At 41.2% G+C, this 26,867-nt stretch overlaps 1 protein-coding gene across 3 annotated transcripts in view; it reads right to left on the bottom strand.

Moving 5' to 3' along the window:
- Nucleotides 1-26,867, bottom strand: part of AFF1 (AF4/FMR2 family member 1) — a 177,130-nt gene that overhangs the window by 27,506 nt on the left and 122,757 nt on the right. For 2 of the 3 annotated variants that reach the window (XM_044428252.1, XM_044428254.1), the window contains 6 exons: nucleotides 26,292-26,378; nucleotides 24,202-24,238; nucleotides 22,314-22,365; nucleotides 7,249-7,321; nucleotides 6,017-6,054; nucleotides 1,812-1,971 (listed from right to left, as the gene is read on the bottom strand). In XM_044428252.1, the coding sequence (XP_044284187.1) occupies nucleotides 1,812-1,971; nucleotides 6,017-6,054; nucleotides 7,249-7,321; nucleotides 22,314-22,365; nucleotides 24,202-24,238; nucleotides 26,292-26,378 (447 nt within the window). The remainder of the gene's footprint in view (nucleotides 1-1,811; nucleotides 1,972-6,016; nucleotides 6,055-7,248; nucleotides 7,322-22,313; nucleotides 22,366-24,201; nucleotides 24,239-26,291; nucleotides 26,379-26,867) is intronic. The other variant, XM_044428253.1, reaches the window with a different exon arrangement.

Here is a 26,867-nt window from a genome sequence, read left to right as displayed (position 1 = left end):
CCTCTCTGTGTTGTTTGATGCAAAGTACTGCAGTGCTTTTCCGAAAATCAAGATAATCAAAGGGTGATTAATTAAAACCACCTGAAAAGGATTGTTCCCCCCATTCCATGGTTCATCAACAGGCTTCCAAGTCCAATGTTATAACAAATGACGTGTAATACATATTTTTGTTCCTGAAGCAGTTTCGAAACATGCCTGCTCTTGATTATGAAATGATGGCACTTTTCCTACATTGTCTTCCCAAGTAGGTCAGTGGAGACCTTCAAAACTCAAGGAACCAAGCCAAGTGAAACCAGAGGGAGTCCTGCCACGTCCTGGAAAAAAGAAATCTGTGTGGAAGGAGGAGGGGAGTGCATACTCCTAGTAGGCCTGTGTGTCTAGATAGCCTTCCCCACCTGGATCCCTCCAGATGTACTGGGACTGCAGTTTTAATAATTCCTAGCTAAATGGCCATGCTGACAAGTAATTATGAGTGCTGCAGTCCCAACACAGTTTGAGCAAGTCAGGCAGGGTGAGCACACTCTACACCTTCTATAAAACTTGTCTTTTGAAAAGTGAAAGCTAGACAATGCATTATTGTCCAATAAATATATGCATATGCAACCAAAACAGAAATGGTTTAAGTTCAAAACAAAATTTAAGTGAAGGCTCTGATCCAAATTTTAGTATGCACCCAAATACTCACCTCTGTTCAGTTGAAATTTATACTATCTTTGATTTGTGTCCACCACTGAGTAACATCATAGTGGAAGCTACTCAAAAAATGCTTCGGAACTGGCCCATATGGTAGTGGTTGCCACAGGGGAGTGGTGATCCCCAAACATTTTCGGGTTGTTGCTCCCTTTCCTCTGGGTGACAACCATGGTGCCTCCCAAGCCTCTTTCCCTGTATTAGGTCTATTGCTCTGCTGCAAATTTAAAACAACCAATCCCCCAGTGTCCATGGAGGGGGTGTAGTGCCCACTTTAGGAATCACTGCACTAGAGGATTTTCACTGTGCCACTGCAAACCTCTGTAGCATGGCAGTTAAGAAAAACTGAACAATCTACATGCTGAGCTTCCTCTAATCCACTTCACAACTGGACAGCAGACAATAGGAAAGTAAGAACGTAGTCACAGAATTTCTGGAGGGAAGTGGGGGTAGATCCCACTCAAGGATGCTTAGGTTCTTCACTAAATTTGCTTCTTTCATTTAAGCAGAACAGAAATTTCAGATTTCAAATCCTATGCCTTTTTAGACAGAAAAAAGTCCTCCAAAGCCCAGCATGCATAGCATTGTGTCCTAAGTCTCTAACATTTCTACTTAAAGAGACATGACGAAAAACTGCCAGTCTACCAAAAACCTAATCTCACCTTCCAGTATTTCAACCACTGAGTTAAAAAGCATAGGATTAACTGACCAGCACCTGGGCAGTTTTTGTGCAGAAAAATAATAAATTAAACACACTTTGAACCTATTAGATGACTGCAGTTTAAGGGTGTGGGCTGCATTGCTTCAGTTTGCTGTGTGTCTGCAGTTTCTTGGCTCTGGGGCTTGACAGATGCGGTTATGGGGAGCTTTTGTGTGGGGACTGTAATTGCATGTGACAGCCTTGTTTTTGTGCACAGCAGTACTACTGTAGGGAGCCAAGCAACAGAACGGCAACGCACAGGGTGGAACACTTGGGGGGCACAAAGGGGCTGATAATGCGGTAGGATGGCTGACAACAGCCTCCTGTAAGAGCACTTAGCTAGCCGAAAGACCTCAAGAAGGGACCCACACTGGCTGCCCGCACCTTACAGCTCGTGAACGTGGGACATGCGACACCGTACCTCAGGCGTGGAGGCTCTCGCTGGGGGATCGTTTGCTTCACTATCGCTAGAACTGCTCTCGCTCTCTGAGTCAGAAGAACTGTCTGAGTCGCTTGTGCTCCCAGACTCCGGACTGCTGGAATGAGCCAATGCCACACTCTCGGGCTGTGAAAGAGGGGCACTGCAAGCCAATACCATTAGATAAAATTAGCCACTGGTAGTAAAGATCATCTTTCTGTACTCCGCCACCCCCACCCCACCCCCTTGATACAGGATTGCCAGGAAAAGCAAATCAACCAGTATAATTTTAATTCTATTGAAAAGAAATCACAATTTGCAGACACATTTAGGCTATTCCAAAAGGATGAGTGCAAAAATATACAGAAGCAAATATTAAAATTGTTGAAGCAAAAGCATACACAACCAAGAGACATTGGGCTTCATAAAAGTTCTGTAGAAAGACTGTGCAATAAGATTTGGCAGCTAATCGGAGACTATATGCTTACCTGGGAGTACAACAATGGAATTTACACTCCTCAGGAGATAGACATAGGGTTGCACTATAAATGTATTTCCTCTAATGGTCAAAATCTCCTAAGCAAAATGTGAGTATCTTTGACTTCCAACCAACTTTATATCTTTATATTCTCTGCACCCTCTGCTTCTTCTCTTCCTCCCCTTATATAGATTTGGATGGCACCTCTCACCAGTGCCAGCCTGCATAACCAGAAGTTACAGATGATAGAAGATACAGCCTCAAATATCCAGAGGGGAACAGACTAGACAAGACTGGTGTAAAATGCTCTAAAGGAGGATTACCAAAGAAGCAAATCCATAAAGCAAACATTAGGACTAAGTTAACTGTTCCTCATCTTCACCCAGTATGACCAGTGGAGAGGAATATATCACTGTGTGTAAATACTCAAAGTTGAATTATGCAGAGCCATGCCACTGGTTCATCTACAGTCTTAGATGGGCAGCAGCTTCTCCGTAGCTTCAGGAAGAGAAAGGTGCTAGGTTTTCAGCTCAAAACACCTGAAAGTATGAGTTCCACCATGGAACCAAAGCAGGGGTGCAGAACCTCTGTTGCCAAGTTCAGTTCTGGAGAAGCTTTTGCATTCCAGGGGAGCTGAATGCAGAAAGGGCGCGGCAAACCAGCCCCACATAACCACAGTTCAGATTAAAGCTCTTACTGCTATCAACTAAGCCTTAGCTTTGTAGAGCATGGAGAAACCCTGCAGAAAAGCTGGGAAACCACCCAAATGATCTGTGGTTCAGGGAAAGGGCCATGGACTTCTGCATGGAGAGTAAGATATGTTCTGCACTTCTGAACTAAATAAAGCCTCTCTTCTACCTGGGGTATTGAACTGCAAAAGGTTAGACTGCGATAATCGAAATGGAAGATGGCACAACAAACATATGCCATCAACAAACATAAACAATATGTTTGTTGTTTACAATATGCATTTGAAAGGTGGGGGCTGAGCAATTAAGTGCTAAATGGACAGCACGGGGAGTTACTAAGTGGAGGCGCCAGTGCAGGAAAACTGTAGTGTTTAATGCAACAGCCTACCTCAAATATTTTCTACTGGGCAGATATTCAATGTTTGCTGGCAGTGGCAGGGCATTCACTCAGTTAAGGTATTTCTGTGGGCTGGTTCACACATAAGATGCTTTGTTTGTTACTTCCTGCCTGCACATGTGATTGTAGGGGCAGATCCCAGCATGAACTGAGCAGTAGTCACAGAAAGACCGTAACAGCCAGTGGTCATTTCTACAATAGTCAGCAAATGGTGTGGTCTTTCTGGTGTAACAGACAGTCAGTGAACTGAGAACGTTCCAAGTTTATAACCGCTTTACCAGATTCTCTACAGTTTACAGCTTGCCATTTAAATCTTCATGCTAAATTCCTTCCAGTTACTCTTGTCACTCCATATTTAAAATGCAATTAAGAACAAAACAATACAGGACTGTGCTAGATCAAACATGGTTTGCAAATGAGGGATCTATCTCACAAGCTCAGTGCACGGCTATTATTTTTAAAAAGGCTTTCAAGCTCCTGTCATTTGGAATGTATTTGTTCTGTCTCTTTAAAATGTACATGGGCAAGTAATTTAAATAGATAATTTTAATTTTTTCTTTATTTCCTAAACAGAAAATCTTGCCCACCCTGGTGTGTATTGCACAGCTCAAAGGCATGTTTTCTGCAAGTTCTAGATTTACATTATGGGGGAAACTGCAGTTTCAGGAGAATAATTACTGATGTCAACGTTAGGCATCGTTCTGCAAATCATTACTACTTGCTTAAACTGCTTAGTGGGAATTAGGTCACTGTACTCCATATTTAGAACTGTTCATTCTATCCTGAAGGATGCTTGTCACATAGTGTTTAAAATAGCAGCGACACAGTAGCACGTGCATGTTCTGTAAGAACTGCCAGTAATTACCAGCGCTGTGTTATAGGTTACATGTTCCTCTTTGCAGAGGAAGAACTTAAAGGGTAAAAGTTTAAGATGCAATCAAGTGGGGCTGACCCGAACCCTCTGAATTCGGAGGATTGTGAGCAGCCTATGCAGAACATCTTACTGCAGTGCTCTGGAGCTGAAGGAAGTGGAGGAAAGCTGAGGCATGACCATAATATGTTGAATATTGGCATTGCTCGTCTCTCCACCCTGCTCCAAGAAACACCACCCAAAGCCCTCCTCCAAAGTTGCTCTTTTGACCTCCGAGAAGCAACTGGCATGGTTCCTTCCATGCTAGATGTGACAGGGGGAGGAGGATCTGAAGAGATCTTTTCTCACTTTGGAACAGGGAGCCCAAGTGATCTTATGGTCACCTAGACACTGTCTAAGGGGCAGTAGGAGTACTCTGCTCATGCTTTTACTGCAGTTTGCCATTTAAAAATTTGCAGCTTTTTTTTGACAGAGTTCAGTGCATGTAAAACTGCAGCCTTAATCTCTTGCCTTCCCAACATTTCACAAGTGCAGTTCTCCTGGTTTGCTCCACCCATGTCTATACCTCAGGAGTTCAAAATGTCTCAAACCCTAGAAACTGAGCAGGTAAACCAGCTCATAATCAACTATTTCAATAATAATAATAATAATAATAATAATAATAATAATAATAATAATAATAATGGGACTGGAGCACCTGCACCTTTTTTGTTACAGCATATACGATCTAATTACTGGTTGCAATAGAAGGGGGGAAACAAGTGAAAATCTGCTAATTAGGTGCTTGAGGCGTAACACTTACAAATCTATGGCCTGAGTAACTGCAGTTTTCCATGCTGCACTGTTCAGTGTGGATTTTATTCATGTGTAAATGTCACTGAAGTAAAAGGAAAGCTAAAGAATAGATACTTTCACAAATATCTACTGGGATCTCAAGAGTGGCACAGCAGACTGCATGTTAAACATGGACTAGGAAGACGCACGTTACAATCCAGCACAACCATGAAGCTCATTCAGGGTGCAATCCTACGGTGTCTGACACTGGCCTTGTACTGTCCATCGGCTGCCCACAAAACTCCTCCTTTGGAGACTTGGGTGCATTAAGAGCCCTGGGCTGCAGCCTTAGTGGCTTTGGGCTAGACTGATCTTTCTGCCTAACTCACAGAAAATACAAACTCTAGTCTGGGGTTGCCATGCCTGGTCGTGTAGCCTGAACTCAGGTTCTGTGGGTTAAATGAGGATTGAAAAACCCTTGGATAATACCAAAACAGATGACGGGAGATACAAGAGCTGCTTAACCCTCAAATAGCCTTCAACATCAAGGTTTAGATGCTATGACAAGCCCTGGGAACCCACAGTCAGGGATTATATAAAATATCCGCAGATGTAGCCATCCGTAATGGCGCATGGCATGTGTTGTGTCACTTCAAGGGTTAATTACCTCACAGTGGCCTGTTGTGTCATCAGAACTGGAGTAATCAGGGCCCCGGGGGATCTGGGTTCTAATTCTCACTCAGCTATGAAATTCACTTGTTCAGTCACTAACTCTTAGCTTAACCTACCTCACAGGATTGCTGGGAGAAAAAGATGGGGAAGAGGAGGCTCATGGATGCCTCTCTGGAGGAAAAAGGTGGGATATAAATGTGACAACAACTTCTTAACTGCCCAAAGCAATTTCTGTAAGAGTTTCAGTGTATACACATAAAACTTCCAGCACCCACCCACCCACCACATCTCTGTTATTTTTGGAATCTCTTGCCAAAGGAACTGTACCTTGGAGGAGTTGATGAGGAAGATGGCTTATCGGAAACCTGATCACGAGCAAGAAGAAAACAAAAAGAAGAAGGAACAAGAGGAAGGTTAGCCTAAGGAATGCAAGGATTTACAGAATCAAGATCACATTCCTATGCATGCTTAGGCAGAAAAAAGTTCTGAAGTCTTATGGCTGGCCTGGTATGTATGTCTGTATGTATGTATTTTGTCCCACCACAGACGTCTCAGGATGGTTTACAACAACCATACAGAGGAATTGCAGACCTACCGTATTTTTCCGTCTATAAGACACCCCCATGTATAGGACGCCCCCAACTTTTCTTACCCAGAATTTTAATCACTAAATAGAAGACATTTTTATTTAGTGATTAGACAACGTTTACATACCAGCACTATGACATTATGCATGATGCTTAGCTCTGAGCAAATCACTTTATTCAGCCTCTACTGCACCACTGGTTTCTTCAGCATCACTTTTAGTTTCAAACACATCAGTTTCTTCAACTTCTGTTGCATCACTGCTGCCTGCTGAGTCACTGTCTTTATATATGAGATCATCCTCAGTTCCACCATGGCATTGCTGAGTCCTCATTTCTTGAAGGACTTCACAATCACCTCTTGTTTGACACCATACTTTGAGTTTAGAACCCAACTGCTAACCTCAGTAATGGTTGGTTTTTTCATTCTTCCTGTCGGTGTCAAGTTACCACCTGATTTTTGAATCCATCGACTCCATTCGCTTACCGGTACCAATATTTTTTTTGTTTGTTTTCTGACATTTTTATGGGCTCAGAACACTCCGACATTACTACTCCCTGTTGCATCTGGACACTGGCTACACGTTCTCCACAGCATCAGCACATGGTGGGCATGTCGTGAGCGGAGCTGAATGGAGCCAGGGGTCAGACTAGATGGCCCAGGAGAACCCTTCTGACTTGCTCTGTTTCTATGTTTCTATCAGCTGACATCAGTTACATAAGGCTCATGATTGGAGGAAACCTATTAGCTTGTCTCTGCAATCAGAAGTTTCGCTTGTGAGGCAAGTTTGCAGAGATAAGCTATCGGCAGTTTCGCAACCATGGTTCTCCTCTCCCCCCCCCCCCCAGTGTATAAGATGCCCCTCCATTTTTAGGTAAATATTTTTAAGAAAAAGTATCATCTTATACAAGGAAAAATACGGTATTTTCTGCTTAAATTACATAGGACAGAAACGTAGAGTTCTATATACACACACTGACTTGGTCATCATCGTCATCGTCGTTATCATCTTCACTATTGCTGACCTGAAGATCATCGTGAAGAGTTCTGAAAAAGAAAAGAGGTTGCCCATGAAAATTTAATGTTTGACCTTACTGTCATAAGCTGCCTTCAGAATTTACCAAGTTTAATCACAGACAAGGTGCTTACGTTCTCTGTTTTGTTTCCAAAGCTTAAGCCCATCTAAGTCAACCTATTTTTCAATTTGCAAAGCATTCTGTGTTCAGGTGAATGTTTCCTTTGTGCTTAAGTTTTCCTGTTCGTGGTGTTTTTCTGGAAATAGTCTGCAATGAATGCAGATTTCATTTTTGTGCTCAAAAAAGGGCAAGCTGAACCATTTCCTCTCCAGGACAAGAGGGCCTCATGCTCCCTAGGTTGCCACTTCTGAAAGCTAATTGTTACTGTCAAATTGGAGGCTCTCACACTGTTATGTTCCCAGAAACATGGGCCCTCAAGTTGTTCTGAATGATTTTGCCTAGCAGAATAGGACCCCTTCCTTCCTTGTTCTTTAAAACTATGATCCACTTAAAGTTGTTCACAAAGTGAAGGAAAGTTTAATGAGTATTTATGTCAGTTGTTAGCCTAGTTTCATAAACCCAAGAAACTCAAAAAGATCAGAAGAACCATCGAGTCACAAGAGAGATGAGTGAAGAGGAAGAAGCAACACACGATTTCATAAGAACATAGTGCTCTCTATTCTTTGAACAAGAATTAATTAAAATTAATTATCTAAAGATAACAATGCAATTTAGGCAGCTTTTATGAGTTCTTATGGCAAATATGCACTATAGTTTCAATTCAGAGTGTTCCTTCCATTTTGCACAAGAGAAAATCAGGGAAAGTTTGATTATATTCAAGTGTTTGCTGAAAACAAAAGAAGTAAAACACAGCCATTCAACCTTACCACCTCCCTACAGAGAGAAAAGAGGCTTTAACCAATCAAGAACTTCCTCCCAAATCACCAGTTCATTAAAATCTAAAGATGGTATTTACAAGGAAACCTCAGAAACATAGGGCTGTAGAATTAGAACTGTAAAGCAAAATAAATACGGTTACAAATATCCATTAAAATCGCCATTATCCTTCTTGTCCTGAAATGGGTGAATGATGGCATTTTTTCCAATTGTTCACCACAGCTGTCCTTCAAAGGACATCCAGTTACTTCTCAGGGCACTGAAATGCAACCAGTTGGGAAGGATCCTGGAAGCTGCGTGATACATAACAACGCTCCCAAGAGCCAAGAGGAGGAAGTGATGGATACAAAACCAGAAGAACAGGATTGTTAGGTAGGTAAAATTTTTAAAATTGCAAACTGGCACCCTAAGAGACACAAAATAAAGCACCATTTCTCTTTTTGTGTGCCGACACACAATATACACACACATAGCCTGAGGTGGTCAAAGAGCAGTCCTCTATTTGAAAGGCTGCCAGATGACTCTCTCCTATGTTGAAGGTGTCCTCTGTTTGAAGGGGTGTCTAGTCTATGTCCAGTTGAAAAATAACCGTCCAAAGGAAGAGCTAAGCCCTGCACATAACTGTACCTGGACATCAAATAGAGAAAGGTATGCAGGTCAGCTCACAACAGACTTCCACACTGTGGTATGATGCACTACATTTCTACTTAAATTATAACAATTCTTCCTAAGTGTGTGTGTGTGTGTTGTGATATGTGCATGTTCTCTTTTTGGTGATTTACAAGTGGCAACCCCACCCCCCAAATACTTATAGTCTAATTTTCACAAACTGCAAATAACGAAATAGATCTGTTTCTGGGCTGTACACAAGACTGTAGGTGGCAAGCAGTATGATGGATGCTCAGCCATACAGAAACTAACAAAAATTCCCTCAGGTGGGAAAACAGGATGTTAAAGGCGAACACTGATAGCCTACATGCATTAAAACACCAATGCACAATTATAGTACTGTGGAATTAAAACTATCCTTCTCCTGTTTCATTGAAGAAGTCTCTGACTTCTGGCTCAATCCATTTCAAACAAAGGACACACCAGAATTATTTTTGGTGGGTCCAACTTTGAGTTTTGTACTAGCAAGAATTAGTAAGGGAATGGACCCATTTTTTCATTTCATTAAACATGCAACTAAATACTATTTTAATTACAGTATTATATAGAAGACCCAGCCCTGGTCTACACTGCTTGATAGCACGACTACAGGGTTTCAGCCAGGAGTTTTCCATCCCTACTTAGAAATCCCAGAGATGGAACCTGGGAATTTATGGATGCAGACAGGGTATCTCTTCGTTTCAGGCTACCCATTAAGAGTCCATTGCCAAGGGAAGCTCTGAACCAGGGCTTCCTGCTTCAGAGCCAGGATTTCACACTACCTACTCTCAGATGCTAATAATTTCCACCCTAAGTAAAATAACTCAGCAAATTGTTGCAGCCACTGCATCAAAATGAATCTTATTTTATTCTACACTGCTGCTGTACCTCTATCTCTGTGGTTTTACTGTTTATATGTGCCACTGTTTTTCCTGTTATACATTTTTAATTTTTGTTAACCTCCCAGAAAGCCTTTGGCTAGCAGGCAGTATAAAAATGAAATAAATAAATAAATAAATAAATATGTTGTGAAGCTCACTGTATCTCCCACCAGCAGATTTGTACCCCATCATGTTGGACAAAAGAATTATGCAACACAGGCAAGCTACCACAGTATCATTCCTGCTCCTGGCGGCAAAACCATTCCCTCACCAAGCATCACTTAATGTAAACACATCCTAATGAAGTCTGGCCCTTTGGCATTTGTGGTGTACAATGGATCCTATTATGTAAAGGAAGAGCTCTACCAAGGGATGATATCAGCATAGCCAGAAGCCCTGGAGGGAAACCATACAGATATTTACAGAGGGTTAATAATAAGGTTCTCAGGTTCTCCACATGAATGTGCCCTTTCTCCTTGGTTGTACGGTGATGATTTATCCGGAATTACACAACAACAAGCAAGCACGGTTATAAACAATATAGGAGTCCAAGCAATTACAACCATTTTGAAAACATGCATAGTAGGCAAAAAGCAAATTTTTGATGTTTTAAATACCTTGGTTTTATATGGGTGCAAGATATTTTAATTTTGGTTTAATGTGGTGTTCAAGACTGTGAATATTACCTTCTTGCATAGATACTCAAGCTGGCAGTCAATTATGTTACAATCAGCAATATGACTAGACAATGCGTCCAGCCAGGTCACTGAAGAGAACTGGTAAATGCATACCAGGTTATGACTTAGGTTTTTTTTCTACTGCGCAGTTCTCCCCTGCAGGAGAGATCTCCCAGGTGATCTATTCAGGTACTGGCCAGACCTTCCAGATCTACTCAGATGCATTATGTTCCTGAAAATTATGCCCTGTGCCAGATAACCCAAGCTGCTGAGAGTTGATGCACACAAAATGTCAACAGCAGCTCGTACACGATCACCACTAATACTGTGATTGTCACCCGAAGTGCAGTGAATCTCCTTCTGATCTCACTATTTACCATTCTCCTTCGTCCCCACACATCACCACCATCTGCACTGAATAAAAAGCCTACAACTCTCCATAATACTCTGAGCATCATAGTCCACAAAAGATTCTGCCAGAACCAATTTCAGATTCCACAAGACTGCTTTTGAAGCAGAACGAGAAGACAAAGTTCATTACACCTTAGGTAAAGACTCCACCCATATCCTCGCATCAAGCCAGTACATTTAGAGAGAAAGTATGATCGCTGTTCGATTCAAGCTATGACATGCAAGTAAACTTATATGTGAGGAAAACATTACAAGTATGATCTCCCACCTGCATTCTGAACTGTACACTCTGGAATTCTACAAACTCAATTCTGCAGGCTGAGTAGCCAAGTCAGGTAGCAGCTCAAAAACTGGCCATCTTGATCAACTGCATGACAGAACCTGCATGCAACAGAGAATGTGTGCTGCCGGTTACATGCTACCTCCTCCACACAAATGGGGAAGATGAGAGCCTGAGGAGAGGGAATCACGTGTTTGAGTCAGCACTTAGTTTGAGAGGCTGCTATAAAAGAATTACTGCCTAAGCCAAGTAATCTGCTACTAAAAATGATAACCCTAGTGTGATTTTATTATCTGAGATTAGAGCTTTGGAGCTCAAAATAAAGCCCCCTTGACAAGAAAATGGCGTTATGTGGGAAGACTGTGTAATTCAAAGATGTCACTTTATTTTTCCATTATCTTATGAAAGACTTCTTCTAGAAAGAAAGACACAAATTGCCTCCATTGGCATATTATTAATAGCTTCCAGATAAACTATTAATAACACAGAATAGCACGGAAAATTGCATCTGATGGATTGTTCCCAGGAAGAAAGGAAAGTCACTTAAACCTTCATAGATGAGTCACTTCTCTACCTGGATATACAAGAAAAACATTTCCTAAGGAGGGCTTTCAATGTACTTATATGGTTGATTAATTTAAGGGGAAAGGAGAGATTCAATGGAAAAGAATCATGGCAATCTATGAGTTACATCTTGAATTTTCAGTCTTTTTTATCCCAAGAACAAACTGTTCAGGCCATACTCCAGCTCAAGTTAAGTCTTTTGAAATTAAGTCCATGCTCAACTTTGCCAATACAACTTAGAATTGCTCAACCTTGAATGCTTCATAGCCAGTAAATGCTTCAAAAATTATGTTTATTCAGAATTTCACAGCATACTGAAAGTGTAATTTTTAGATCTGCACAGCATCCTAAGAAGAGAGTTTAAAGACAAAAAACAAAGAAGAATCTTCTTATTTAAAAAAGGTAACAAAGGCACTGATAAATACGCAGTTACATTTGGATGCAAATACTTAAGGGAAGAGAGGTGTGTGTATGTGTGCATGTTTGTTTACAAACAGAAGAGGTCTGTAAAACTGCATATACCACAAAGGAGCACACTAAGAGAAAGAACAAGCAAGCCTCTCCTATGCACCCCCAGCTAGAAAGAATGAACTTGCCACCTGCTCTTGTAAACAAGAAAACCTGCTTCCATTCCAGCAAAGCCAGGTGCTAAACTTAAGGGCTGAACTCAAGAATGAAAAGCCCTCTGGGAAATTCACATTTGCTCTGTAAAGCTGCATGCTTAATTTGGGCACACAGATGCAGAGGGATTTCAGCCTCTAATTAACCAGCACAAATGCTGCTTGTTTTCAGTCGGCTGCTACGCAGTATAACATGAGTGACTCAAGGTGGCTGGGGTTTCAGACAGTCACGTGCATTTTAGAAGAAAGGAAGAAAAAGAAAAGAAGAAATAGCACCATTGTACAGAGCAACTCTCTCTCGCATACACGCACGTGCGCATGCACGCACACAAGCCACATTCCCATTAATTAAAAAAATAAACAAACATGAGAGACAGGCATAATTAAGTCCCTAGTCCAAATGGTGCTTATTCTGTTTACATCACAATTTTTGGGAGACAAACATTCATTCCACACTTTTGTGCAATGGATGCTCTCATTAATTGCTGATAAAACTTCCCTTGGCAGGGAAGACGGCACTTTCTTTTACACTGGCTGCTGTAGTAAGATAGTTATTAACCAACCACCTGATGAAATGCAGCAGCATCCAAGGCCTACATTCCATGTTCTGACATAATTGCAATAGGCAGAAACACTGGAGCTGTTATATACCAGAGCGGAATCCTTCAGGGGATATAGTCCTGCTATTCCAATTCTGGCAGGAAACAAAGTCCAACAGTTCACAGAAAGATGCAAGCAATTCTGCCCTGAATGGATGCAGAGTAAACCACCTTTATCAGCAGTAATAAAGAGACTGTCTTTAGTCCTGGAAGTCTCATATTCTTCCAAAACCAATCTGTCACTAATTATATGGATTTAAGAGGGTCCTTTGGGGGTAGGAAAACACAGAAGGCAAAAAAAAAAAAAAAAAAAAAAAAAATCTGTCACAGAGGTAACACCTTCAAGGACTTTTACTGTTTACCATTCAAAATATAAGGACAATTTATACATCTGATCCTTTTCTATATGGAAAAGGGTGGCCTCCCCCCACTCCCCATTGTAGCACAGTGGGCTTAAGAGGTCTATATGGGGAAGTACCCAGTGCAGCCCCTAGCTCACTTTATTCAACCCACTTTCTCAGCATTAACCCTATTATAATCATCCTCCCCTATATAACAGGGCTGTTGTAAGTACTATCATGCAAAAGTGTGATATAAAACATTGAACCTTAATGCTATTATTGTGTAGTGAATGCGAACTACAACTCTGCACAATCTGGGACACAGAATCATAAGAACTTGAACTCTCATCTTTAGGGAAGAGCTTTTGGATCCATGCTAGCATAGTCTGGAGACTGGGAAGGATCTTCCTAGGTACAGAAAGAAGAGCTGCCTTGTTCCACGTGGTAGCGTGCCCTTTTACTGCCAGGGTTGATGTGATTTATTGTCCCCTCAAATATTGTGGTAGTTCCAAATCTTTGTCCAACTTATATTTGCAAGCAACACCACACATGCTAAGAGCAATGTAACCTATAGACCACTTATGAACAGGGATTGTTCACTATGTATCACAATTGAGGGCTATTGCATATACCAGAGTATAAGGTGACTCGCATATAAGGTGAAGTCGATATTCTGGCCTGTTTTTCGTATGTTGGGCTATTTGAGGTATTCACCAGTATATCTAGTAGTTCCTAGATATTAATACTAGTGGCTCAAAATACTAGTGAAACTTATCAAAAGCAAAAGGCAGTGCCTACAATAGAAGGTTTGAGAGGAGAAAAGAATGAAAAACAATGTTTTAATAAATAAAAAAAATACTCATGTTAATATAGCTTGCTTAGAAAACGAAACAAGGCAAACCCATAAAAATGTGGAACAAGCTGATGATTACTGCTAAGGGACAGAATGTTACATATCAAAGGATTTGCTATTTGATATTGAATGCCACTCAAGTGTAGTCAGTCAGTACAGGCTTCATTAAGGCTGCCTGCCTCCTTTCCACCATCATCCAAGGCCATGCAGTCCCCACATCGTTTTGGTGCGCCCTCATTCAGGGAAGCTTGCTGGACAGTTTCACATCTTTTTTGTGCCATCTAAATCCTTTTCCTAGACATTTCATCAGATTAATTTTAATAGTTACTGAAGCTGTGGTTTTGGTTTGGCTTGTTTGTTTGCTACTGCTGCTGCAGAGCTTTTCATGTCTGGGGATACAAATCTTCAGGTCCAGTGGTCAGATCCAGCCCTTCTGAGTCTCTCAAAAGCCCACGCTTTCTTCTTCCAACCCACTCTGTTTCTTCTCTTAACCATCTGGCTGCTTCCTGGTTCTAGTATGTAGCAGGTTTTCCCTCATTCTGAAAGGCTGAAATGAGATCTACACAGGGTGCCCTCCTGTGTGAGCCATCCAGTAAGGAGGGGAGAGGGATGGACGCTAGGAGCAGGGCCTTTTCTGCAGCTGCTCCCCATATCTGGAATGCTCTCCCCAAGGAGATTTGCCTGGCGCCTTCTTTACATTTTTTTTTTTTTTGGTGCCAAAGACCTTCCTTTTTAAAAAGTATTTTAATAATTAATGCCATTTGACCTTTGTTTTGCATTTCTGCCTGTATTTTATCGATCTTCTATTTTTAATGTGATGCAATTGGTTTTTATATTGTGAATGTGAGCCATCCAAAGGCGCTATGGCACAATCGGCAGGCATACAGATGTTTCAATTAATTAATGCCTTTCCTAAGCTTAACAACCGATACAGATTTCAGTAATGGTGGTATTCAGGGCCCTTCACTTTTGCATTCCACCCATCACTGAGATGCACCTCCCCACTCCACGGAACTAGAACAAAAATGGATTTTAGCCCTCTGGGTTAAAAGATTTCTGCATCCCTGATTTATGTTGGTTTTACTTGTATGGTTTGTTATTTGCCTCTCTCAAACAACAGCTAATAAATGGTCTAAAAACTCCCAAAATGAATAAATGTGTGTTAAGGGGAAGGAGAACAGCAGTTATGCAGAAAGGATCTGCAGAAGTAACCAGGATGTTGAAGGGCTAACAATAATGGCAGCTAAATCTCTTTTCTACCAAGCCATGCCTTATTAACCCCAAATAACTCAGGAACAAGATGTCTAAACAACCACCTTTCCTTATACACACCCAGCTGATCTTTAAGAACTTCAGATAAGGAGTTAAGGTAAGGATAAGGATTGGTTGTCCCATGACCAATGGAATGTCACCATATAACTTCTCTAAAACTGGCCTTCTCAGTGGTGGCACCTACCATCTGGAACACCTTCCCACTACAGATACCAGAGCTAGAAAAGGTAGCAGGTTTCAGTCCCCCTTGAAAGCATATTTCTTTGCATAGGCAAGAGTCTACAACACTGCCCTACATCTTTGTTGTATTTACTGTAATGCTTTGAAATATTATTCCATATTGTTTTATGGTGTACCATACATACAATTTAATGCAAAGAACTTAAGGGATACAGAATTATTACACATAAACAGATCCTCTGAATACCAGCAGCTGGGAGACAAACCATGTTAGCACTTTTAACAGGCGGAAAAGGAGTGTTTATTTTTCTATCTGAGTGTTTAGTTTTATACACATGCACATTTATTCAGTTAAACAAATAAAATTCACACATTTATATGATTAAACATTTCTGTAACCCAGCGATATCCCCATTTAAAACTAAAATGCGAATTGGCCTTTCAGGGCACTGGTTTTGAAATAGTGTGAACAGGCCTTGATCAGAAGCAATTTTAAAAATCATTGAAACAATCCAACTTCTGCATTTTAAAAAGACAAGTCGGCACAATACAAACACAATACAGCACATGTCAATTCAAACAGCTCTTTTCAAACTGTACTTGGGTGTGCTGGTCCTCTTTATTCATTAGAAAGCTTTTAAACCTCTTCTCTGAAGCCCAGAAGCTATCAATCTTGTCATCTGGTCAGGTTAACTGTGAAGAATTTCATTGCTCAACTTTTGGAAAAACTATCCTAATTATGCTAATCAATCATGTATTGCCATCCCTCTTAAGTAGTCTTACAATTTAAATGGAACAGGCAGTCAAGCCAGAAAATACTCCATACAAAGGGTTGTTGTTTTTTTAAACCCAGGTATCCCTTCCATGTACTGTATGAGCATCATTCCTTGTGATGAGTTTACAGGTGTCTTTTTTGCCACATGTGCACATAGCTCAAAGTTAAGACAGTCAATGATTTCCCAACAGGTTTTAACATACTTTAAATTCCATATCCTCAGATTATACAATTTAAAGTGATTCACATCTGAATGGAAAAGCTCTTTCTATGCAGCCTATGTACTTGGATGTCCACTATGTCCTCAGAAATTCTATTTATAATATGAATTCACTTGGTCAAAGGCCCTGAATGAGAACAGCACTGTTTGCAGCCAATGTGCCATTGTAGATATAGGAATGGTTCAGACAATTATACTTTGGCTAAATTATGATCAATATAACAGTTGTTATGTTAATAAGACACATATTCCCTTCCCTCTTTCCTTCTCAATATGGTGCAATTAAATGCAGAAATCTTCTACTAACCATTGGTTCCCTTTTTCAACTGGGGAAGTCAGGTTTGAAGCAAGCCAGGATCTCAAAATATAGTCTGAATCTGGTTTAAGATTCTGTTTTGTAAATCATGGTTTACTGAAGATTCTAGAAAACTAGGGTTATCTAAAGGCTTACTATGGCACAGCAAGAAGGGAGGAGGTGACATGAGAATGGAGTCTGTGGGAATGGCTGTCATGTACATCTCAGCTTATTAAAGCTGATGTATAGTCATCCACAAGACTGAAACAAACTGGAATTGTATTTTAGAAAAAAATGTTTAAAAAACATGATAGAAAAGGATTTCTTCCTCTCTCACAGTAGCGGAATTCAGTGTCATAAGAAAATAAGACAAGGAACTGTGAATCAGAGCAAAGACCAATCTATGCAGTCTTCTGATCACATAGAAGCTAAACAGATTTAAGTGGAAGGCCCACAAGTAGGATCTGCCTACCATAATAATCTCCCACTTATATATTCCCAAACAGCTGGTATACTGCTTTTGATATGGGAGGTAGCATATAGCAACATGCCTAGTAGCCACTGACAGCCTCACTCTCCATGAACCTGTCTCATCCCCCTTTAAAACCATCCAAGTTGGTGGTTCTCAAAACATCTTATGGTAGTGAAATCCCTAGCTTAAAAATGTGCTGTGTGAAGAACGAAGTCCTTGTATATCTTACTAATCAACTTCATGGAGTGACCTGATTGGATTCTTTTATGATGAGAGAGTAAAGATATGGTCTGCATCCACTATCTCCTCAGCATACATAATTTTGTGCACCTCTCTGATGTTTCCCCATGCTAGCCCGTTTTCCCCGAAGAAACTGGGCTCAATCCAATAAACATTTTCGATTCAGGACAGACAAAAGGAAACACCTCTTCACACAGCTTGGAAGCGGTTTATGGAACTCACTGCCAAATGAAATGGGCACAGCCACTTGCTTAGATGGCTTTAAAAGGCATCAGAAAAATGCATGGAGAATCAGCTTGTTAATGGTTGCTTGTCATGATGGCTACATGGAATCTGCAAGAGCCCAGTTACTTGGAAGCAACAGTGGGAGAGGTCACTGTCTGTAAGCTTCCCAGAACAGCTGCCAGCCACTGTGACAGACGGGATGCTGGAAAAAGTGGGCCTCTGGCCTCACCCAGCAAAGCTCTTGCGAGGCCTATGTAGCCTTCTCAAGATGAAATGGGCGCTTATTTATTATGTGTGTACTTGTATACCACCTTTCCATTGTACGCAATGCCTTGCAGAAATGGTCAACACCCTCATCCCTGGTCTTTGCCTTTTCCACATTTTGTTGTGTTACAACCTGGAATTCAAATGAATTTGATTGCTGTTACCACCACTTGATGTACAAAGGATATTCAGTGCTGCCGAGGTGCAAAATAAATTTACTGTGACACAAAAATTAAGTAAACAAAAACAAACTGGCACTTCTTGGTCGCCTAAGTATTCACTCCCTTTGCTGTGATATGCCAAAAGAAGCTCTGGTGCACCCCACTGCCTCCAGAAATCACACACTGTACAGAAAGTAGTTGAATGGAGCCCACTAGAGTACAATTCCAGTGCCACTTAATACACTTGTTTCTGGACAATCCCAGCGTTTTATTGAGAGAATATCTAAACAAATGACATCATGAAGACCAAGCAGCTATTAAAAGAACTTTGGGATTAATTGTGCAGAACTTCATACAAACATCCCCCATAAATCACAATTAAATCCATTACTACAAAATGGCAAGAATATGGCTCAACAGTGACTCTGCCTAGGGAAGGCAGTCCACCTAAACTCAGAGACCAGATAAGGAGGGTATTAGTCAGAAAAGCAACTGAAAGGTCAATGGTAACACTGAAGAAGGTAGAGAGATCCTCAGCTGAGATGGCAGAAACCATCCATGGGGCAACTGCTACCTGGATGCTCCACAAAACTGGGCATTATGGAGGAGTGGTGAGAAGAAAGCCACTGCTGAAACAAACCCATATCAAAGCCCATTTGGAGTTTGCAAAAATGGCATGCAAGAGACACAGCCAATATGTGGGAAAAGGTTGTCTGGATGAGACCGACACTGAACTTCTCCTTGCTGCAAATGCTGTGTGTGTCACAAAGCCATCATGGTCACTGATCTGAGAACATCATCCCTATGATGAAGCATGGCACCATGAAGTTGTGGGGAAGCTTTTCTTTGGCATGAACTGGGAAATTGGTGAGGCTTGAGGGCAAAATTGATTGGGCTCAAGTATAGGGCAATTCTAGAGGAAAGGCAGTTTCAGTCAGCCAGGGATCCAAAAGGACAATGACCCTAAACATATTCTCAAAGTAACACCAGAGTGGTTTCAAAATAACTTGGATTCTCAGTTCAGGGAATCTGTGGGAAGACTTGAAAGTTCCTGTTCATCAGTGTTCCTCATCTCCATCCTGAAAGAGCTGGAAGAGTTTTGCCAGCAAGAAGAGGCAAACACCACAGGATCCAGATGTGTAAAATGGATAGAAAAAAAGTCAAAGTGGTGGATGATAAATACATCTGCAAGGCACTGTGTAACAATTCTTTCTAAGCAAATTATCTATTAATAAAATTGATATAAAACCGCATAAGTAGTAGCAGAGATTGGGACATTTCAAAATATTAGGAAGCTCGAAGAAGAACAACTATTTCTCTGTCAACCGGCAAGCTGTTCTTTGGCTGGTCGCCCTTGTTTCTGGCATCAGTCCACCTACAGCAATTATGCCTAGTAACCGCTGGTTTAAGTATTTTTGTTTACTAGAAACACTCAAACACAGAGACAAATTATGAAAATTTGCTGACCAGAAAAATCAAGCTCGATACACAAGGTATAACAGTCGGGCAAGATAAGACTTGTGTGTGTTTCACTTACGAGTCTTGCCAGAGATTTAATCTTCAAGATGAAAAATTGTCACTAATTTATCACATCCCACATTTCTCTCTTAGCAATTGTAAAAACAAACGACATCGCACTGTAATCTATGAAAAGGAGTGATTTGATTACATTTTGTTAAAAGTGCAGCAAGCTGAGGTGCTGGGACTCAGCAAGCAGGGCAACCCAAATCATCTGAGGTGAAGGACATGGTGTTATTCGCTCTCATTTCATGTACAAAACCTGACCAGAATGCTGCTTGAACATCTCAGCAATGGGACAGCAACCTCCACCTACCAGAGAGGTAGGTCGCATGGCCCAGAGCTCTCCTTGCTGCCACATCCCAGCTTCTGCTGCCTGAGGCAACCGCCTCGCTATGCCTAATGCTAGGACTGGCCCTGCTATCAAGCTCAATGTATGCATTTGAGGCTGCCTTGCTCAACCTGGTACCATGCTGCCTGGGGGACTCTGGGAGCTGCACTATCATTTCTAGCCAGCATGGCCACTGCCTGAGGATGATCCAGAGGATGCCTGATTGGGGAAGCTGCTCTAAAGCATCTCGTTTGACTTCTCTTTGTGCTATCCGATGGGAACAGAGGTTGTGACACTGTCTGGAAAAGAAGTCAATAGTCCCACTATCAAAAACATTTGGGTAATTTCCTTGGTGGCAGCCTGCATGTGACTATATGTTCTCACAACATCTTGATGTTCTAAAATCAGAAGGCTAAAGCGAACAGCAAGGAAACCCCTGCCTTCAATATAATACGCAGAGAAGCATGGTTGTACTGTTTATGCATTTACGAAAACATGTTGTGAAAGAGTTGCAAGGCCCAGGCAATATGTGACATCCAAAGACAAGAAACCAACTGAACTAAATTGTAAGCTTGTAAATGTAAACAAAACAGAACTATGTGGAAGGGTTCCTCCTACATACATGCAGCCCAGCACTATCTACTCCTGCAGTAGGTAATCTGGTGTCTTCATCTGTTGGACCGTAACTCCCCTCAGCCGCAGCCCGCACTGTAAGTGGTTGGGAATTATAAGAGTTGCAGTTCAAGATTTTGGAGGGAGCCAAGTTTCCTCCCCTGGCCCTGCTCTGACAGGTAGCAGGTCTTGGGCTCAGGTCTGTGCAGCACCTGCCACCGAAGATACCAGGAAATGAACCTATGAATTCACAAAATTAAGCCACAGCCAGTGCTCCTAAGAAGCAGCTCTGCAGACACAGGCGGTGCTTCTCCTTCCTGTCTGAAACATCAGGGATTCTAATGCATGGCCAGCAATGGGAGCCCTGCACAACCACGCTATCTTCAACCATAGTAGCAGGCTGAATCAGGTGCTATATTCTGCAGTTCTGAGTAAGTGTGATTCAGAGGTGGATTTCCCCATCTAAGTCAACATTCCAAGAAACTCACCTCTCATTTGAAATAAGAAGCATGGTTCCAGCCATTAGTTACAAGATAGGTCAAAAAAGTGTGTTGCAAGGGCTCTTGAAGTCTCAACGGAAAGAAAAGAGCACAGTAGGAATTCCGGGGGCAGTTTCAGTGCTCCTAACACATTTCCTGGGGCTTCTTCTTGTTGTTGTTGTTGTTAGTCACAAAGTCGTGTCCGACCCATCGCGACCCCATGGACAACATTCCTCCAGGCCTTTCTGTCCTCCACCATCCCCCAGAGTCCACCTAAGCTCACACCAACTGCCTCAGTGACTCCATCTAGCCACCTCATCCTCTGCCGTCCCCTTCTTCTTTTGCCATCTATTGTTCCCAGCATTAGGCTCTTCTCCAGGGAGTCCTTCCTTCTCATTAGGTGGCCAAAGTATTTGAGTTTCATCTTCAGGATCTGGCCTTCTAAAGAGCAGTCAGAGTTGATCTCCTCTAGGACGGGCCGGTTTGATCGCCTTGCGGTCCAAGGGACTCGCAGGAGTCTCCTCCAGTACCACAATTCAAAAGCCTCAATTTCTGGCGCTAATGATATATAAATTTGAAAAATATATACAATGTAGGGGTTTTAAATGAAGAATATATACAAATGCTTTTGAAAGCCAGGAAAATATTCCAATGTTGAAGATACATTTCTTTCTGCTTGACTCTGTACAACAGAGCTCCATATTGAAGTGGTAATGCACACAAATAGCAACCACAGGGCTTGCTGTAGCTGCTACTTTTACAAGTGTGGCATCTCCATTATAACTAATGGCAAAGGGAAGCAAAATAACCCCTTCTCTTAGTTGGTCTGGTCCACACTTCCATATATTACATTAACATTACAATGCAGAAACATCACTACACAGTATTTTCATGAATTAAGCTAAAGCTCTAGCTATGATCTCCTCCCATTCCCTTGGAAACAAATCTAAATGAAGGATTAACAGGCATAAGCTTCATTTGCTATCTATATTTCTAACAGCACAAAGTGCAGCTATTTCTAAGCAATGCTATGATATATTGGATGAAACAGCAGACAAGAACCTGCTATACAGACCAAGAACCTGAGTGTACTGACTAAAATGATGGCCAGATCACAAATGGTTAAGCTCCTTCAATAAAACAGAATTTGAAGTCATAACTTTCCTGATGACTGGTATGTAAATACACAGATAAGTGTAGAAACTTACGATCTTCCTTCCTGAGAAATAGACACCGTCTTAGAAGGTGCGTCATACTGCTCTGTAAACAAAGAAATATTTTCAGCTATGTACACATCTAACCCTTTAATTTTTATTATTAGATTATCTTTAATTCATACAACTTGGCCATTGCTAGGGGCACTAATTAATACAGAGGTGATTCTTAGCTGTTTAAAACTTTCTTTTCTATTCTGTAGGTGCAAGGTAACAATACAACAGAGAATTAAAAGTTCACTATTATTACTGGTATTAATAATATAATAATAGTCATGTTAGTAATTAATTAATAATAGTAGTAATGTTATTTCTATACTGCCCAATAGTCAGAGTTCTATGAGTGGTTTACAGCAACTCATACAATACAGTAAATACAATATAAAATACAGACTTTAATAAAATCATTTAAATTCACTAGAAAATTTAAAAACCAAATCTTAATAGCTTGAATAGTGGGACAATTTAAAAAACCTGTTAAACCCTACATGCCCCCAATGTACGGTTTAGAGCTGTTAATTGTGATTAAATGGAAGGCAGTTGTTACATGGTAGCAAAAGGACTGCAGGGTTTGCACAAAGTGCCTCAATGGAGAACTTATTCTTTAATGGGGGAAGGGGGTTGCCACTGAGAAACCCCCGCTAGGACCTACTGAGACTTCTTCTGAGGTAGCACTTGGAGGAAACTCCCTGATGTCGAGATCTGAAGTATCCGGGTAGACAAAGACATTCCACCAAGTGCCGTGCAAATAAACCACTTAAACTTTGGACAGGTGCTAAATGTCTCACAGTTGACTGGGATACTATAAAGCAAGGCCAAGATGTAGGTAAGCTGTTTGAAGGGAAGCCCAAGCATAACTAAGAGACTGAACGTCTTAGTCCTTTTCTTTGGCTTTGCAACCAAGAAATGTCTTAAATGTTATTGGAGTGGTATAGCTGCTAGATATTCCCGTTATGCTCCTGGAACATTTACATTTTGTTTCTATGTGGCTCATGCACATTACACGCTTGTGTGCCAAGCACGTAGCTACAGATTACTTATCCCAAACAGGTAACCACCTGATATGTTGAACTACAAGTCCCAGCAGCCCCAGACAGCATGAAGGATACCAAGCTGGGAAAGGCTGCCATACCTGCAATTGTATGCAGCCATGTGATCTAATCTCACCATGAAGAAAGGGTTCAGAACCTCTTCCTGAACTGCAATCTATTCTGGAGAACCTTTTGGTGGGTGTGGCTAAAGGTAAAATTAGTAGAGCCAGAGCAAAAGAGACAAGGCTTCTTACTCTTACAGCTACCAAGCCTTAGGAGAGGAATTTCACTTTCTATAACAATGGAAAAGATTGCACAAAGGTTGGAAAACCACCACATGATCTGAGATGGATCAGGCAGAAACAGCTGGTGGTATAGGAAAGGGAAATGATGGAGAACTGAGTTGGCCCGTGGCCAAATCTGAACAAAGATCTCTTGGGGATGCTCTGGGTCATGTCCATCATTAGTGTTACAAGTCTTATTGTTTTCAATGAGTCTAGTCTTAATAGGGCTAACACGAGTTACAACTCTCTAGATTGCCTAAATCAAGCAGGATTTTGGACTAGAAGGTCAACATGGTTACCTGGCAACTCTAGGATTAAACAATTTTGGTGCATATGAACATTTCCTCTGCTTACAAGTTAATGAATAAGTCATTATGATCACAAGAATGTTTGCAATACACACACAGGGCTGAAGCCCCCAAGGCTCTGCTACTGTGTGGCCTACTTTAACTTCAGCAGCTTGAATGAGAACTTCTGCGTCGTCCCTGTTGAAATGCACACACAGTAGCAGGACAGACCAGATTATTTCCAAGCAACTACATTAGTAGTTTTGGTCATCTTACTTACTCTGGCTCTGTATTACTGATCCAGCATGCTGGGTTTCCTAGGAAAAACAAAAATTGAAGATTAACGCAGTGCATAGAAGCTAAGGAACTGAAACTCTGCTGTGAACTGATGAGTTAAACTTAATTATGCCAATCTTTCACAGCCTCTGCCCTCCCATCTGCAATATGGGAATAATAATTACAGTCCATCCTATTATTACTGATATAGTGCCATTAAATTGCAGTGTGTGTTACAAATTACAGGAGAGCAGATTGCTGTCCAGTGGACTTTTCAATCTAATACTCAACACAGGAAAAACAAGGAAATGAAAATGAAAGCAGGGTGAAACATGGAAAGACCAAACTGATAAATAGATCATTTTACTTTTATTTACAAGTAATAGGAAAAAGTATTGGCAATCAAAAATATATGGCCCCAACAGTGCAGGGGCAACAATTACATACTCTTAGGACACCATCCAAAGTGGCTGCATAGAACACTCCAAATTTGATGGATTAGGTGCATCCAATGGAGGGTAGGAGGCAGAGAGAGACAAGGTTGACCTCCATACGTATCCTGCTCTGCTCTGAAAAAGTAACAGACTGCTGGTTTCCATCATTTATTTCTTTTGGCCCTCCTGGTAAGGAGGAGTGGCTGAGGCAATGCTGGAACCTTTACTGCCAGCTCTGAAGCTGTACCTGCCATCTTGCAGCTGCAGCTCGCATGGAAAAATCGATGTCGGCTTTAAGAATAGAGAAGGTGCTCCATGGTCAGAGATCCAACACAAATTCTGCAATGCATTTCCAAAGCTGGGAACTGACTGCCTAGACAGCATATAGCGGCCCTAGGATTTCACCCTTAATCATCATTTGCAAGCAGCTTTGCTATAGTTTTTAAAATTGTATCTAAACACCTTGCAACCTTCTGGGTTATGTTGTCATTATTCCCCTCCAGACATGTGAGAACATATTCCCATTTAAACAAGGAAATATATTTGTTTCAACTGCACATACTTTATTTGATTTATTTTATAAATGTAGACAGTCCCCAAGTTACAAACATCTGAGTTATGAACAACCCGTACTTACAAAGAACTTCCAAGCCTATTAATTTTTAAAAATTACTGCAGAAGATTGTCATCACCATAGAGGAAGTAAAAGGAGAGAAAGAAGCCCTCTAAAGCATGCCTTCCTTCCCTGCGCATCTAGAGAGGGAAATCTATTTGGCATTTTCTTGCTGCAAACAGGAGGCACCAGTGAGTTTAGGCACTGGCGGGGCGGGGGGGGGGGCTAGAGATACTTCAAGTTTTTCCACTTCCGTGGGGATCCTATGTCCCTAATCCTTGTGAATCTGGAGGGTCGACTATCATGATTGGACTTCCATACAAACTTGACCTGAAGATGAATTTTTGTTTTCTCAGGAACATAACTCCTTCATGACGTGGGTTCTTCAAGGTGGTTTACAAAAAAATAGGATAAAGGGACTGTGCCAAAGGTCCCACAGAAAAGGTGGCTTTAAGAATGGGTTTGAAGGAGGTGAGGGACGTAAAATTGAAAAGTGTTCTGCCAGATCAGGGCAATAGGAATAGCAAAGCAGAAAAGGCAAAATTGTTTGAGGGAATGGGGCTCTTGAGATAATTAACATGAAGGAACAGAGGCATTATGGAATTTGTTTGAGCACTGTAAATAAATATAAGGTTAACTAGACAAGTTGTTACGTTTTCACAGCAACTTGCCTGAGGACAGTATGAATCTGGATATTCTGCCCTACAAAAATTAAATTCTCATGTCTTCTAGGAAATTTGTTACCTGCCTTTCAAATAAAGGACATGTTCTTTTTTTACCGCATTTAAGTGGTATGTTAACTGTACAAAATTGTACCAAACCACAGATGATTACAGATACACACATTTGAAAGCCACACAAATCAAAGCAAAGCAAAAAGAAAGGTTGGCCCCATTTTCCATGGAAATTCTAATCTTTACAATCCTTGCTTTAGATTTTCAATTTTCCCACATCTGAAATGTAACAAATACTAAAAAGGTGCGGAGAGATATAAATAGAGTAATTCTATACAAACAAACCAAGTAGCTTGTTTTTATTTCTGTTTACCTTTGCAGGAAAAGGAAACTTGGATGGCTCAGCTGTGCTAGGAGTATGAATGGCTGTCAAAGGAGGTGGCCATGAATGGGTCATTTCCTGACAAAAACATAAAAAAGAGAGAACCACAATAGTCAACTCCTAATTCCCATTTCACTCAGTTCCCCTTTGGTAGCATAGCAGATCAAGAGCTCACAGTGCTTTCTGTTAGCAGGATCACCTGCAACCCTGCTCAGAATTCTCTGCACTTAGGGGCAATTCTCACAGTACCTGGGGAGAAATAAAACCTCCAGCAGCAATACATTGTTTTCTGCTGCAGTGCAAGCCCTTTTTGAGTTGGCTGGTCTTGAGTGGGCAATTAAAATCCGTTCGTTTTACAAAATTTACCACTATACCATTGTTCAACCAGCCACTGCTGCAAGATACAAGGAAATCCCCCAACACAGAGACACTCCATTTTGAATGCAAGGCACCCGAACTTTTCAACTGTGGCAATGTCAAAGGGCAACAGCAGCGAGCAGTGGTAGAAATGCATCAGGGTGCAGGAAACAACTGCACACTCAGAATGCATTTTTAAATAAGTTTGGA

This window comes from Varanus komodoensis, unplaced genomic scaffold (assembly GCF_004798865.1).
Source record: "Varanus komodoensis strain SLA01 unplaced genomic scaffold, ASM479886v1 scaffold2, whole genome shotgun sequence".
Lineage (NCBI taxonomy): Eukaryota > Metazoa > Chordata > Lepidosauria > Squamata > Varanidae > Varanus > Varanus komodoensis.
The sequence above is the reverse complement of the archived record's forward strand: the minus strand, read 5'-3'. Positions and strand labels throughout refer to the sequence as shown.